At 33.6% G+C, this 17,896-nt stretch overlaps 1 protein-coding gene across 1 annotated transcript in view; it reads left to right on the forward strand.

Annotated features, from left to right (window-relative positions):
* DPH6 (diphthamine biosynthesis 6) overlaps nt 1–17,896 on the forward strand; it is a 162,864-nt gene that overhangs the window by 112,530 nt on the left and 32,438 nt on the right. The window contains exon 6 of the mRNA XM_077764001.1: nt 15,444–15,505. Coding sequence (XP_077620127.1) covers nt 15,444–15,505 — 62 coding nt within the window. The remainder of the gene's footprint in view (nt 1–15,443; nt 15,506–17,896) is intronic.

Genomic DNA, 17,896 nt, shown 5'->3' on the forward strand with positions numbered 1-17,896 from the left:
TGTTACCTTTTGTATTTTTATTTTTCAGATTCTCCCTTAGTTTGACAATACATTTTTGGTATTTCCTTCAGAAAAAAAGTTGGATTAAAAATGTTCTAAGTACTTTCAGTGTGTTCGTAAATGTATGGATTTATTTCTGGGTTTTTGTTTGTTTGTTTTTACCTACCCACAGATTTCTCTTTTGACCTTTCAGATAATGACACTGTGCGTACTCTCTCTCATAGCCAGCATCCTTATCTGTTTTCTAAGCAGCCTGGATAGTTTTTAAACTCTTTACTTGCCTCTATCTTAGAGGGCTACTCACCATTTTTTTCTCTTAGATTTTTAACATATAGTTCTTAAAGTCTATCCCTTTGGGTTAACATTCAGAGATGCCCATACTAATTAGAACATGAGCTTTAATTGTGCAACCTTCCCAATTGCTGAGTTCCACTCCTACACATACTCACCTGTGGTAATTCCTGTATGTCATATTAATCTATTTCCTCTTTTATAACTGCCCAAATAGGCCAAGATAAGGCATATTAATTATTGCTTCTACACATTGTGCTCTTCTGTCATTCAAAAAGATAATAATGGACATAATTAAAACCATTCATTGCAATAGTCTTCCTAGGAAATAATGCTGAACAGTAAAGGTTAGAAGCAATTTGCATTATTCTTTCATATTCTATGGTTAACATACCATTTTTTTTACCTGAACTTTGTTCAAATAATTATTTGTTAAAAAAGGTTACTTAATGTGCATTCAAGTGTAGTTTAATTGCTATTAGAAATATATTTCTATCTTTATACAAAATAATTTAGCACAGAATTTTTAAATTTATAACTTAAGTACTGAAACACCAAAAGTTGAGACTTTGACATTTCCCAAATGTATTGTAAATTACCTACTATTTTAAATTGAGGGGGAAATAAACGAAGGTTTAAATATCAAATTATGAAGCTGTGTGATAAAATCTTTCCTTAAGATTCAACTACAAATACTGTCATTCCCAAGGTCATCCATCTCTGAATAGAGTGTCTTTTGGTCAGTCTCTGAAGGGGAGAAACAGATTATAACAGCAGAGGAAATAAATGCTGATTTTGTTCATTTTATTGCCAACACATTTTTTCTTCTCTAGGTAGGGCAGGCTGTTCTAACACTAAGTTACATCCATAACTCTTTGGTGCTGGTTTGCAGTTGTTCTTTGAATTTTTTAATACATTGAGATCCTGTCCATCCCAAAGCTATTGTGTGTATGTTAATATAGGTAATATATTACCTTACAAGGAATACATACTATGTTATAATTCCAAAATCTATCTTTCTACCTTTATCTCAACAAGTAGTTCCAATTCCCTCTATTCTATAATTATAAAAAAAATGCAGAATGCAATATTTACAAATAAATAAGATCTTATTTACTGCAGCTATTATAAAAGTTAGCCCTCTGAAGTAACATTTATGTTTGTGTCAGACAGCTTACACTAAAACAACTTACATGATGATACATAACAGTTAACTAAAAACTCCTCGAAAGTAAGTCCACAAATATTTATCTATTTGTCTATTTAGCCATAGACCATTTAATAACTATACTGTCCAAGCAGGTATTTGTGTTTAGTGCCTTAATATCAATATTATTCTGTATTTGCCATGGTTGGAAAGTGAAATTATCCTATTTTAGCCAAGCACCCAACATTTATCCATTAAAATTGCTTGGAGGAAAGATGTGTTATAAAGGATGTAGGGCTTGTCCTCCAATGACTTCTCTTTCAGATAGATAGTATCGTATTGGTTGATGTCTCAAACTTGTACAAATGTATATAGGTCCCAGTCAGTATGAACTTACATAAGAACCCCTTGAGGTATTGCATCTCAAGATATGGGATCTGAGGTACGGCTATTATCCTAAATCTCCAGAGTCCCCTGTACTTATTTTTCTAACCAGTTAGTCTTTCTCTAGAAAAGTCTTGGGTCAGACTTCTGAATTTGATTCCATCTTCACTCAAGCAGAATTTAGTTCAAGTTCTGGGTAGTTTCAGTCCTAATGTTTTCTTCCTTTATTCAGAAAAAAAAAATTTTTTTTGTAATGGAGTTTGGAATGGAGAAATGTATTAGGAAATGTAGTGGTCAGGGTTCCTCGGAGAACAGAGCCAGTAGGATGTAAATGGTGACGTATTATGAAGAATCGACCTACGCGATCATGGAGGCTGAGAAGCCCCACAGTCGGCTGCCTCCAAGTTGAAGACCCATGAAAACAAGAGTTACAATTTAGTCCAAGTTGGAAGGCCTGAGACCAAAGGAGCCAGTGATGTAAATCTAAGTCCAAAGCAGGAGAAGATGTGAGATGTCCCAGTTCAAGCACTGAAGCCGGGAAAAGGGAGCAGTAGAGTCCTCCTTCCTTTGTGCCTTGTTCTGCCAAGGCCCTTCTGGATTGGTTGATGCTCACCCACATTGGGGAGGGTAATCTGCCTCACTGAGGCCACCGATTCAAGCACCAGTCTCATCCAGAAACACCCTCACAGATACACCCAGGAACAATGTTTAATCTGGAGACCTCATGACCTAGTGAAGCTGACACACAAAATTAACCAGGAATTAATTTAAAAATTTAAAAATTGCAGGAAGAAAAGGGAGGAACTAGTACTCCTATAACCATCTTGCCCAGAATATGTTTGAAAGATTTTTAAGTGAAAATGACCAGATCAGATTTGCATTTGGACAGCTCTCTGATGACAGTGTCAATTAAAGTTTGATACTCCTCAAAGCTCTTCCCTGTATTTTCTCTTCTCCCTTTGCATATTCTCCTTGAGTCATTTTATCTCTAAGCATCTGTTTCTATATTAGTATCCCTAGCCCAGACCTCTCTGCTGAACTTTAACCCCTTATATGTAATTTGCCAATTACATATCCCTTCTTGGGTGATTCACTGGAACCTCAGATACATGTCTAAATTGATTCTACCTTTATTTCCCTTCCCCAAACTTCTTGTTATTGTCCTGTATCTGAAGTAAATGTTGCCACCGTTTTTAAAATTGTACAGTCAGAACATGAGAATCATCCTTGCCTTTTCTCTTTCCTGTATTTCTTATACCTAGTTCATTAGTAAATACTATATCCTACCTATTATATGGTGCTCTCAAATCTGTTCTTCTCCTATTGTACCTTTGCCTTGTCAGTTACATACTCTCACTATTGCAGCAACCCCTTTATGTCCCTTCTTACCTTCAGTCTTATTTCCTGCCATGGAATTACACTGAAGCTAGAGTGATCTTTTTGAAAGTCAAATTAGATTCTGTCATTCCTCTCTTTACCATTTCTCTGTCTTCTCTGTGACCTTACATTCAAGTGTAAATTCTTTACGACTCGAGGCCAATAGGATCTGGCTCTTGTTTCCTTTTTTACCTCAGCTTTTACTCTTTCCAGCACTCCCTAATCAGGTTGAGCTTCTTTCTGGTTCCAATCCTAACTATGCGAAATACTACTGTGAAAATTTAGGAAGATGCCTCTAAACGAAATACTTCAAATTGCTCTCTTAAAATCATCCCTCTGTTTGAAACTCTTATCTTTTACTTTTGTTTTTTACATGTTAAAACTGCATCATCTTTTTAAAGGTAGAAAAAAGGACCATTTCAGCTATCACCAGCAAGTATTGATTATCATTAACTGCATAATTATACTTAATATGATTTATTAGTCATTCATTTTATGGATGTCATGGATCTTAAAAGTGAATCCATAAAGTATTTGAGTTTCCTTTATGCTACTTACACTGAAGTGAAATACCAATTAATAGATTTCAGAAAGAAGTTATGTTGAGATGAGTTCTAATACAACCTCTAGGGTAACGATTTAGTGGTCTAATAGTAGAAATGGAAAATCTAAAAAGTGAAATAAGGTCCTTCTCCAAATACTCAACTTTAAGAATATGTGAGTTTATCTTTACTTTGAAGATCACATAATCAGTCTTTCTTACCTGTTTATTTTCACAGTTTATTTCTAAAATGCTCAATTATAGAATAATGGGGTGCTCAAGTGGAGTCTAGGAACAAAAAAAAGACAAAAGAAGTTGTATTTACCAGCCAAACCATTAGAGCTTTTTAAATGAGATCTACGTGTTCTGGTGGCTGGTGAATCTGGTAGAAGTAGGAAGAGATTATTAAGAGTGTGTGTGTGTGTGTGTGTGTGTGTGTGTGTGTTTAGCTTTTGAAGATACATGGGATACTCCATTCCTGTCTGCACTGAATGTATCAAAAATTATAGGCGACTAGAAATTGCTTCTCAGAGTGATTATACCTCTTCTAATATCACCTACTGATTTTACAGTAAAAGTCTAGGCTACAAAAGTTGAAATGAGAACACAATTCATTTTACTTGACTCTTAAAAATAGCGTTATCAAACAGTTTGTGATGTTTCTTTCATATCATATATTGGGCTGTCGTGAAGAAATAAACCTCCACTTGCTTTCATGACAGCAGATAATAAATTGACTGATATAATTCAGTTGAGAAGTTGAAAAATGCATTGAAAATAATGGGGCATAACATTGTAGGGTTAACATTTATTCATAGATGATGCAATTAAATAAAACAGGCATTAACTTCAAGGTCAGTCAGTAAAGTAATAAAATTGAATATTTTAATTGAATTGTAATTGCTTCCCATTGATACATGAAAGTAAAGTAAAATAGATGTCAGCTTTGCAAATTATGGTTCTTCCTCCTAATTAATTTCTTAATTCTGCATGGAGCTATCCAGTGCCTAGGTCTTGTTGTGGGTTTATTCATCCACCCAGCTTCCATCAAGGAATGTCTATAAAGACATGATTAAATGGTTAGGTATCAGGATTTACAGTAAATTTTGTCTACACTTTGGAGAAAAATGTATTAGTAACTATAAGTAACTTATGTATTTGAGTTCAAAATTATTCTAAATAGAACAGCATCCTGGGTTCTATGGATTATAATTGTCTTCTTTATTAATATTGATATTTCTTGATATTGATATTAACATTAATAAATTTAAACATCTCATTGAATCAAAAGGTTTTCATAGGGGAGATAGATACATTGAGACTTTCATAATACCACTCACTGATTCAGGAGGTAAATTGAACAGACTGTTAAGAGTTTTAGGGAAGCATAGTTTATGTCCATTCATGACCCAGGTTTCACTAGTAAAGAGACTCCTAAATTGAATGAAGCTAAAAAGGAAACATCTTTTCAAGGACTGGGATAAATTGAAGCTTTTAGATAAAGTTGAATTTCATTGAAAAAAGCCCGTGAACCATTGTGGCTTTTTTCATAGGCTTTTCCCTCAAAGAGTTTTAACATAAGACAGTTTTATGTAAAATAAAATGGGAATGATGACATTACAAAGATTAGGAGAGAGATTTTCAAATTATACTGAAATTGTATTGGCTCTAGATACTTGGGCTTATTTAAAGAAAGAAGATTATGCCTTTTGAACTGGCTGGATATACCAGTTAAATGGCTATTGCTTAAAAATTGAAAATAGAATAAATGAATGCGTAAGATGGCTGTGAAAATTACTGAGGGGGCTCCTGGGTGGCTCAGTCGGTTGAGCGTTCGACTTCGACTCAGGTCATGATCTCGCAGTGTGTGAGTTTGAGCCCCGCGTTGGGCTCTGTGCTGACAGCTGAGCCTGGAGCCTACTTTAGATTCTGTGTCTCCCTCTCTCTCTCTCTGTTCCTCCCTCGTTTGCACTCTGTCTCTCTGTCTCAAAAATAAAGATTAAAAAAATTTTTAGAATAATTACTGAAGGATTGTTATCTAGTTTTATACCTTAAAATGACTTTATGTATGGGACAGCTGGCTAGCACAATCAGTAAAAAATGTGACACTTGATCTCAGGGTCATGAATTCAAGGCCCATGTTGGATGTGGAGAATACAAGAGATAGAGAGGAAGGAAGGAAGGAAGGAAGGAAAGAAGACAGGAATAGAAAAAATAACTGTGTAATAGAATATGTAATATAATATAATACAAATATATTGGTACATTAGCATCTTTAGTTGTACTTAGAAATATGTGTGGATTCTTATTGGTAAAATGAGAAGGTATTAATGTTGTCTAACCTTTGTGTTAAATTTTAGCTCAAATATTGACTTCATTATTTAAACTGTTTCTCTCTAAAACATTTAAAGCTTTAAAGTTAAAAAGTAAGTCCAATGATTAATATATTTTTTGATGCTAATCTGACCCTGACCTTCCATTCTCAATAATGAAGGACTCAATTATGAAAAATGTTCAAGAATGTCAGAATTCTTCATGCATATCAACTGGTTAGAAAATATCCAAACCAAAAATATACAAGATAAAAGACTGACATCCATGAGCTTTATAATTATAGATAAGCTAACAGTTTTTTCATGTTAATGATTTGTTTCTCCAAATTCTTGTTTTAAAATCATTTTAATAATAATCTTGTTGCATTTAGAGAAATTAAATATCATAACGACTGTACATACAATGCTAGAATGTTTCTAAATGAGGAAACTTGTGAAAAAATATGTGGAAGTGTAAGAAAATTAAATATTCAAACTTTCATTATATTTATAAAAATAAGTTAGAAAGAGTTTTCATTTGCATGTAGTTTAATATTTATGGAATCATCAGTGTTCTGGGAAGTAAAGATGTCTTGAGAAAAGTTCTATATCTGAATATATTCTGGGATAGGATGAATAATCTTCCTACCACATCCCTGACTAATATCATCCCACATGCGATAGGCTCAACTGATTTAGAAAAGATCTCTGAGACCATGGTGGTTTCAGACCATTTCTTTCTTTCTTTCTTTTTTTTATAGTTTATTTTTGAGACAGAGAGAGACAGAGCATGAGCAGGGGAGGGGCAGAAAGAGAGGGAGACACAGAATCTGAAACAGTCAGGCTATTAATTTCTTAAAGAGAGTAGCTTGAATTGCTAGTAATTTCTGGATCTTATCCAAGAAAACATTTTATAAAAACAATCTGAAATTTCATATGGGCATGTCATATGGGCAGTGATCATGAGGTCCCCAATGATTTGTCACTTTCTAATGAACAGAAAAATGGAAGCAAAGACAGATTGCATTTGGAAAGAGTACCCAGCAAAGCATCAGGAGAAAAGGACTCAAGTAGTCATAAGCAAGTACAGTGGAATATGTTAGCCTGACACGTGTGCATCATATACAGTGTTGTTTTAAAGTAGAAAGATCCTTTCAAGAGAATATGTAGACTATTTTAGTCAACCTAGACAAATAGTTTCATTATAGAATTCAGCCATTTTTTGGAAAAGAATTATAGTCTGTTTAAATAACATCAGATCATGAGATAAGAACTTTTAAATCATTTTTCATGCCAAAGAAGCCTACCAAAATCACCATACAAAACCTCCTATAAATTTACAATGTGTCAAAGTTGTTTATTTCTCAGGTCTTGCCATTCTTTTGGTCTTATAATGTCCACTGGAATCATCTATTGCTTTGTGTATGTGAAATGTTACTGATTGGTCGTCTTCCCTGTGTGAAATGTCTAAAGCATCAGGCCATGAATCATAGAACTTATCATGCTCACTACACATGACACAAACCCCATTATCATACTATAAAGACTTACACATGCAGCTTATTTCATTATTAACTCTGAGAAAAGAGGAATGTGGCTCTTTTATTTTAGCTATTTTATAGCTTTACCATAATTTTCTACTGTAGTGAAATGGTCTATAATGTGCTTCAGGAAAATATTTGAAAATCTTTAAAGTTTTAAACTTTGATTTGGTATTTTTAGTGCCATAGAATGTTCAGTGCTTGCTCCAGGAATAAATAAATTGAAAATACTTCAATGGATAAGGAAAAACTTGAAATAACTAATTTTTAACAAAGTATCTGTGTGATGATCACAGATTCATGTGGAAAAATTATCCCCAATGTGGCTTATGTTTACAGATTTTACTGACTCTTATCTAAAGGCAAGCCAAATTACTTTATCCGTCATGGAATGCAGCAGTCTCTGAAATGAGACATAACAGCTATTTCTATATGTTAACAGTTCAGAGCTGAGGCCTGGTGATTCTATAATGAATTAAAAGACTGCAAGAGAAATGGGAAGATTATCAGTTTGATCTTCCAGTGTCTACCTATGTAAAACCATATGCTCTTAAATTCCCTTCATGACTTTTAGACAGGCATTTATTTATTCCCAGATCCTTACAGAGAAGCAAAACATAAATTATTAGATTCAATCATGAGAGACTTTTAAAATGATTTTAATGATGTGTAGCATAGTGGCCGAGTACTGAGTGAGATAGGTTATGATGTATGACCAATATGTAAGAACCAAAGAATTGGAAGGAAAGCTAAAAAGAGACTTCCAGTCATGCTGGCCTTGTACATTCATGCTTTAAATGTTCCATATTCCCATCTCAAGACCACAGTAATAGATAAAGATATGAAGGAAAAGTATGAAAGACATAGCTGGTCTGGAAAACATTATAAACAACATCTCTGTGAAGTAGAAATGAGTACACATACAAAATAATAAACAGGACTGAACTGTGGGGCTGTAGTGCAAAAGGCTAGGAAGCAGGCAAAAGCACTTAGGAGATCATCATCCTGGGGGAAAACAGACTGAAAGTGTCCTATATGAAGAATCTCAAAGAGATGAAGAAAAATAAAACATCCATTAAAGAAAATCAATCAATTAGAAAAATCACATTGGAACAGCAACAGACTGTTGTGAAAAGTAACTGGAGGGGCACTTGGGTGGCTCAGTCATTTGGGTGTCCTATTCTTGATTTTGGCCCAGGTCATGATCTCACAGTTCATGAGGTCCAACCCTGTATTGGGCTCTGCTCAGACAGCACAGAGCCTGCTTGGGATTCTCTCTCTCTCTCTCTCTCTCTCTCTCTCTCTCACACACACACACACACACAAAATAAATAAACATTTTTTAAAAAGTCACTTAAAAAAAAAATCTCAGTGGATTAAATAAACTGTAGGTGAGTCAAGTCAAGGAGAGAATGAATGAAGCAGGAAAAATAATTGACCCAAAAGACAACATAAAGAGAAAAACAAATTGAAAGAGCAATTTAAAAATATGGAGGATATATTGGGAAATTGCAAGATTTGTGTAATAGATGTTACAAAAAAATAGCAGAAAAACAGTATTTACAGATACAATGACTGAAAATTTTCTAGACTGGAAGAAAAATGTAAGTTTTAGAATTGAAAGTGTACATTAGGTAGTATATAGTGTAAATAAAAATAAACTGGGGCACCTGGGTGGCTCAGTCAGTTAAGCGTCTAACTTTGGCTAAGGTCATGAACTCAGGGCTCCCGAGCTCAAGCCCTGTGTTGGGATCCATTTTGACAGCCCAGAGCTTGCTTGGAATTCTAGCTCTCCCCCACGCCTTACACCTTCTCTCTCTCAAAATAAATAAACATTTAAAAAAACATACATTTGCACACATTATATTAAAATTGTAGAATGTCACAAGTACATTGAAAACTGGATAATTTAGCACAGAAAAAATAAATATTCCTTATATGGGAGCCACTATTAAGGTAACAACCTAAATCTTATTAGGAACACCTAATTTCTGAAGAAGTAATATATTATAACTAAACTATTGTGTAATGATGAGAGGTAAATAGGACATTATCAGACATCTAAAACCTAAGAGATTTTGCCAATCACAGATCTTCAGTAAAAAATATAAAGAATGGATTTTAGTTAGAAGTACATTGAATTCCAGGAGAAACTAATGAGAAATAATTGTGAACATAGACATAGTAGAATATGCTAGCGGGCTTAATTTTTCTTGCCAAAACTGGTGGAAATAAGAATTAATGCAATAATAACAACTAAAATGGTAGGACGTATTTAGTACCAGTGAAAACATGCTTATTTCTCTTAGTCAAAAGGATGCTAAACAGATAGTTAGGTTTATATTTTTATATTCTAAGATTCATAGTTCTTATATAATACATTTAATTTTTTTTTAATTTTTATTCATTTTTGAGAGAGAGAGAGAGAGAGAGCATGAGCAGGGGAGGGACAGAGAGGGGGAGAGACAGAATCTGAGGCAGGCTCTAGACTCAGCTGCTAGCACAAGGTCCCATGCTGGGCCCAAACTCACAAACTACAAGTTCATCACCTTAGCCAAAGTTGGACGCTTAACCAACTGAGCCACTCAGGTGCCCCATCTTACATAATACATTCAGACTTTAAAAATATGGTTTGAATGTATATTAAAAATTACAAGTGACTACTGGAAGAATAGAAATTCATTCTATAGCTTCCTAATCAGTAGAGGAAACAGACAAAAGTCCTTTTATTATAGCATGAAGCAGAAAAGAGCAAAGCAACAAATTTGTATAAAGCTTAATATAATAGGAAATCTAAAATAAGATGATAGAAACCAACCCAGACATATAACATAAAATGTTAAGGATTTAAGATATTTAAACTGCACTCTTTGGAGTTGTATTTATAAGATAAGATAAAATTTAAAAATCCAATTATATGTAGTTTATAAGTGGCATGTAAAACAAAAGCACATAGAAAATTTGAGAATAAATGATAGAAAAACATATGCCAATAAAATATTAATAAAATAAAGCTTGTGTTGTGATGTTGGTAAATAGAATATAAGATAAAAGCCACATATGGAGATGAATAGGTTGTTACTTGTAGATAAAGAAATAACCTTATCAAGAAGTTTTAGGGGCACCCGGGTGGCTCAGTCAATTAAGCGTCCGACTTCAGCTCAGGTCATGATCTCACAGTTTGTGGGTTCGAGCCCCTCATCAGGCTCTGTGATGACAGCTAGCTTAGAGCCTGGAGCCTGTCTTCTGATTCTGTGTCTCCCTCTCTCTCAGACCCTCCCCGGCTCACACTGTCTCTCTCTCTCAGAAATAAATTTTTAAGAAACATTTAAAAAAAGAAATTTTAGAGATTATGAATGTGTATGCACATAACAACACAACGCTCAAATACATAAAGCATAATTTTTTGAAAAACCTTTCTTTTGTTCCATAGTATCTGTACCAATTTGCATTCCCACCAACAGTGCACATGTTTCTTTTTCTCCACATGCCCACAAACGTTTATTTCTTATGTTTTTTATTTTAGCCATTCCAACAGGTATAAATTGATACCTTCTTGTGGTTTTGATTTGCATTTCCCTGATGACCAGTGATATTGAGCATCTTTTAATGTGACTGTTGGCCATCTGTATGTCTTCTTTGAAAAAAAAAAAATCGTCTAATCAGGTATTTGCCCAGTTTTTAAAAATGTTTGTTTAATTTGAGAGAGAGAGAGCACGTGTGCAGGCACGTGAGCAGGGGAGGGGCAGTGAGAGAGTGAGAGAGAGAGAGAGAATCCCAAGCAGGCTTTGCGAATTGCAGAGCCTGACACGGGGCTTGATCTCATGAATTGTGAGATGATGACCTGAGCTGAAATCAAGAGTCAGATATTGAACCAACTAAGCCACCCAGGTGTCCCAGGTTGTCACCCATTTTTAAATCAGATTATTTGTGGGTGGTTTTGGTGTTGTATAAGTTGTTTATGTATTTTATATATTAACCCCTTACTGGTTATATTATTTGCAAGTATCTTTTCCCATTCAGTAGGTTGCCTTTTTGTTTTTGTTTTGTTGATGGTTTCCTTCACTGTGCAAAAAGCTTTTTATTTTGGTGTTGTCTCAATAGTTTGATTTTGCTCTTGTTTTCTTCACCAGAGGAGACATATCTAGAAAAGTGTTTCTATTGGTGATGTCAAAAAAATTACTACCTGTTTTCTTCTAGGAATTTTATGATTTTGGGTCTCACATATAGGTCTTTAATCCATTTTATTTTTAAGAAATGGTCCAGTTTCATTATTTTGCATGTAGCTGACCAGTTTTCCCACCACCATTTGTTGGAGACTGTCTTTTCCCCTAAGGTGTATGCTTGCCCCCTTTGTCATAGATTAATTGACCATGAATGCGTGGGTTTATTTCCAGGCTCTCCATTTTGCTCCATTGATCTGTGTGTCTGTTTTTATACGAGTACCAAACTGTTTTGATCATTAGAGCTTTGCAGTATATCTTGAAATCTGGGATTGTAATACCTCCAGCTGTGTTCTTCTTTCTTGAGATTACTTTGGCTATTAGGAGACTTTTGTGGTTCCATACAAATTTTAGGATTATCTGTTCTTGTTTTGTGAAGAATGTTATTGGTATTTTGATAGGGATTGTATTAAATCTGTAAATTGCTTCAGCAAGTGTCTATGTTTTAACAGTATTATTTCTTCCAATTCCAATTGGAATTGGATTCCAATTCCAAAATGGAATATCTTTCCTTTTTTTTTTTTTTTTTGGTCATGTTCAATTTCTTTTATCATTGATTTATATTTTTTTGGAATTAGGTCTTTCACTTTCTTTGTTAAGCTTATTCCTAGGTATTTTATTCTTTTTGGTGCTATTGTAAATGGGATTATTTTCTTAATTTTTCTCCTACATTATTATTAGTACATAGGAGTGCAGCAGATTATTTGTACATGAATTGTGTATCCTTTACTAAATCCATTTATCAGTTTTATCAGGTTCTTGGTGAAGTCTGTAGAATTTTCTATATAAAATATCATGTCATCTGCAAATAGTGAAAATTTTACTTCTTCTTTACCAATCTGGATGTCTTTTATTTCTTTTTCTTGCCTGATTGCTGTGTCTAGGACTTCTAGTACTATGCTGAATAAAAGGGAGGATAGTGAATATTGTTGTCTTAGTCCTAACATTAGAGGAAAAGCTCTGTTTTTTACCATTGAGAATAATGTTAGCTGCAGGCTTTTCATATATGGCCTTTGTTATGTTATGTGTCCTCTAAACCTACTTTGTTGAGAGTTTTTACCAAAAATGATTCTTGTACTTTGTCAAATACTTTTTCTTCATCTTTTGAGATGATCATATAGCTGTTACTGTTTCTCTTATTAATTTCATGTATCTTGTTGATTGATTTGCAAATATTGAACCACCCTTGTATCCCTGGAATAAATCCCACTTGATCATGGTGAATGTTTTTTTAATGTATTGTTGGATTCAGTTTGCTAATATTTTGCTGTGAATTTTTGTCTGTGTTCATCAGAGATATTGGCCTATAGTTTTCTTTTTTGTAGTGTCTTTATTTGGTTTTTATATTAGGGCAATGTGAGCCTTATAGAATGAATTTGGAAGTGTTCCTTCCTCTTTTATTTTTTGGAGTAGTTTGAGAAGAGTGGTGTTAACTCTTTCTTACATATTTCGTAGAATTTGCCTGAGAAGCCATCTGGTCCTGATATGGTGCTTACTTTTAATAGTAATCAGAAAATTAAAACTAAAACAAGTATCTAAAACAATTATATGTATATTTTATATATATAAAGTATATGTATGTATAGTAAATGTATATTATATATATGTATATATATCAGATTAGCAAAAATTTAAAATTCTGACACCACTAAATTATTTTCATATTATATGAAATATGAATTCTATGTACCTAAAAGTGGAAGTACAAATTGGTAATACTTTTTAAAGAGTAATTTGGCAATATCTAATAGACTTGAAGATTACACACACACACACACACACACACACGCATATACAATAATATATACAATTATATGTATATTCTCCTCTATCATAGTAATTTCACATAAAAGCATATTCATTGCAGCATAAAAAGTACTTATGGCAAAACAAATTAGAAATAACCTTGTGCCCAAGTACTCATCTATCAGAGGTGTATAATTAAATTCTGGTATATCCATACCATAATGGAATAGAATACCATTTTAATAGAAGTAGTGATAATGAATGGACCAGAGCCATGGTAATCCATATATCTCTTTAACAGTATGAAATGAAAAAAATCAAGTTAGAGATTACATCATTTATGTAAAAATTTAATATACATGAACAATAATAAATATTGTTTGGATATATGCATTTATAGTAAAATTGTAAAAGAGTAATTAGTAACTCACCAACTTCAGAAGAGTAGTTATTATATAGAAGGAATAGGGGATATAGATTAAGAGTAGATATACTGTGCCATTCTATTGTTTTGGTGGTGTTTATTTCTTTAAAAAAAATGTTGTGGAGGAAATATGACGTGATGTTAATGCTTGTTAAATGTGGGTGGCAATTTTAGGGGTGTTTCTTTCAAAGCATTTCCTTTACCTGTTCTTTCTAAATACTGATTTGCTAAGAGGTGGTACAAGTGGAGGAACCAGACAAAATCAGTGATTGGTGTATCTGTGTGTTCACACATCTCCTTGAAATTTTAATTTTACTGAATACACCATGAGAATAAGATTGCTGTGAAGGGAGTTAACTCAGAAAGTCTGCGTATTGCTACTGGTCTGAGTTTTTTTGCCTCAAGTTTCACCTAAAACTACTCAGTGGCAGAAGAATCCTCAATCTTTACCTGACTTCCCTTCTTCTAATATGTGATAATAAGAAATAGCATATTACCAAAAAAGGCATTCAAGTAGAAGCAGAAAATTATTAATCAGTTTGTGTAATTAATAAGCTAACTAGTTTAATCCCCTAAGAAATAAAAATAACTTATTTAAATGAGGCTAGGCCAATGCATGTATTATGGATGTAAATATCTAGCTGTATTATGAATGTAATATCTAAAATGAATTATTTCATTTTATAGCAGACTTGTGGCATGTGACTTTTTCTTCACTGGCAAGTTAGTTTTTGTGGGATGAGTTTATTTCCCATATTCATCTGCCTATACCTCATCATCTACATAAACTCTACTATATCAGCTGAACATCTCTAAGAGGGTGCACATGCTGTTGGTACAATAACAATTTTTCAGAGTTGTCTATGTCTTTGCTTAGAAAATACATTATTCCACAAGTGGTCATTGAAATGAAATGTCATTTAATTTGGTAATATAACTGTTTGCATTCGTATCTCTGTCCTCCTTTGAAGTGAATTAATTATATAGACATAATAATGGCTTACCACTCTTCTATTTTCCACTCTTATTCTTTATGTAAGAATTTTAAGGTTTCGATAAAATACGGACACATAAGAAAATTCTCACTGTTGTCCATCCATAAAATAATGATAATAATTAAAAAACAGAGGACACAAATGTCCTATCTTTGAAATGAAACCTGTTTTTCCATCCTAATTACAATTGCTAAAAATGAATTGAAGCAGTGCATCGGGATGTTAATATGGTGCAATGGAATGATTTAGTATAAAACTTACCTTTCAAGAGCAAGAAAACCAGTTATCCAAGGGGAATAGGAACGTAAATACTAGCAAAACACATTCTGCTTTAGGATCAAAGCAATTTAAAATATACATGTAGTGGTTTCTTAGGCAAGGAGGGGCAAAGGGAAGGAGAATGTGTCTTTCAACTTCCAAGCCAATAGTTATCTTTAAAAAAAATGTAACTTTTCTTGGCAGGTTTAGATCCAGATAAGCATCTTGGAAAAACCCTGGATCAAATGGAACCTTATCTCTTAGAGGTAAGAATTTATACTATTTCTCAAAATACAAGCATCTGAAGGAAAAAAACCTGAGGCCATCATACGATGATTATGATATTAATTTTATTTTGGAAAAAGTCAGATAACATTCATGATATAGTTTTGTGAAAAATTAAACTTCTAATGGATATACAAATGTCTAAGATTAACTATGACAATCATTACCAACTTTTTGGTCTGAATAAAAAAGTAAGCTATACCAAAAGGAAACTGCCCTGTCAGAAGGTTTCTTTTATTAAAATGGACATTGTATGCTATGTAAAAAGTACTATACTCCTAAGGTAGCTGATGGTCTCTGTGATCATATGCTTTTCAATCAGAAATGTGAGTAGGAACTTCCTTCAGATATTATCTCATCTAACCTCTTCTCTTTTACCAATTAGGAAATTAACTTGCAGAGTAGCAAAAAAAAATATTTTAAGGTTTCAAGTAACAACTGTTAAACCCATATCATTGTCAAATCCTAAATGCATTCTAAACATTAAAGAAAAATTTAGTTATTTTCATTCTTTTCTATCAACTGTGTATTATATTTTATGAGAGTTTGGGGGCAAATGTGATTAGTATGGCAATGATAACTAAAAGATATAATTGTTAGAGTATTTTATCTCACAGTTATGATGGAAAGAAAGAAAATTACCCTACTTCTATGAAAGAATGGAACTCCTCTAATAAATTATCATTTTCTCCTCTGCTGCTCTTAATTTATCACCATTATTTCTGAACATTGTTAATACGATTGCCATGCTATGTTGGCAGTTAGCTTCTTTACTAACTTTGTGGATTTCACATTTTCTTTCAGTTATTTGCATTTGATTATTTTACGGTTTATCAATATGTACCAAACGCTTAGAAATCCCTGAATTCCTTTTTCCATTAAGCATTAATAAGTATCTAATATGTGCAAGACAAATAGTAAAGATCAAAATAAAAATGAAGTGAGCCTATATTTGCAACAACTTACATTTGGTTTCTAGATAATTTGTTGTCACTAATTTAAGTCGAGCTAACGGACATGGTTGCTTTTTGTACTTCCCTGAGGGGACTCCTCTCACAGCGGCTGTAGCTTCTCACAACATGATATCTATGTTTATGTCTCTTTCCTACCATCAGACTAAATGTTGCCTCTGAAGAAAGCAATGTAGATAAATAATGAAATTAAATTGATGGGGGCGAAAGAAAGAGAACTCAGGAATGAGAGACATTCACGAGTTTGGAACTATTGATGGTTTCCCTAGAATACTCCTTTGTTCCCCCATGTTCTGCTTCCCTTCTCTGCATGCTTTCTCTCTCCTTTTTTTTTTTCAAAGTTTATTTATTTTGAGAGAAAGAGAGTGCACATGTGCACACAAGCCGGGGAGGTGCAGAGAGAAAAATAAGAGAGAATTGCAAGCAGGCTCCACCCTTCTAGCATGGAGCCCTACACAGGCTCCACATGGAGCTTGAGCCCATGAACCGTGAGATCATGACCGGAGCCGAAACCAAGAGTGGGACATGTGCTCAACTGACTCAGCCACCCAGGTGCCCCATATTTCTCTTTCACTCAACTAAATCCAATCTGTCCTTAAAGTGTAAACTTTATAGTCATGCTTAAATAAGCCTCCTGTGAGCTGCCATTTTCTTCTTTGACTCCCAGTATGTAGACTTCTCATGCTAATATTTTTTCTATTGTTTATTATAACATTAAACCACATAATGTATAAAAAATAAATGAAACACTATCAAAAAATGAAAAATCTTCTGACTCCAAGCCCCCAGGTTTTCTGGCCCTTTCCAGAGCAACCAGTCTTCTCTATTCTAATGTATCTCTTCAAACTTTTTTTTTTGCATTTGTAAATACATATGCATATGTTTGTTCACTTTTACCTAAATTGGAACATACTATGCACATTTTTCTCCATCTTCCATTTTAGTACCTCAAGATACATGTCATTAGTTTCCACAACATCATTATGTGGATAATATATTGAGCCTATTATTTATTGATGAACTTTATTTCTTACTGACTGCTTTCATGTCTTTTGCTATTTTAAACAATGCTAGAATAAACATTATTGCACATATATTTTGGGGCATGTATGAGTTTATCTGTAGGAGAAAGTCCTGGAATAGAAATACTGGGTCAGGATGTATGTGTGATTTTAATTGTAATAGACATTGAAGACATCCATTTTTAGCTATGGTGGAATAACTTACATCAGACCGACTCTCCTGGTTAAAAAAAAATTAGAATACTTACGTGAAATTAAAACAAAAATAATGTTGGAAGGCGTTAGAGACTTACAAAAAAAAAGAGAGAGAGAGAGAGAGAGACAATTTGAGGGGCCATGATTCCAGTGAGAACAGAACCTCTATTCCTCTCAAGACGTT

Source organism: Crocuta crocuta, unplaced genomic scaffold, assembly GCF_008692635.1.
Source record: "Crocuta crocuta isolate KB4526 unplaced genomic scaffold, BGI_CrCroc_1.0 scaffold1075, whole genome shotgun sequence".
Taxonomy (NCBI): Eukaryota; Metazoa; Chordata; class Mammalia; order Carnivora; family Hyaenidae; genus Crocuta; species Crocuta crocuta.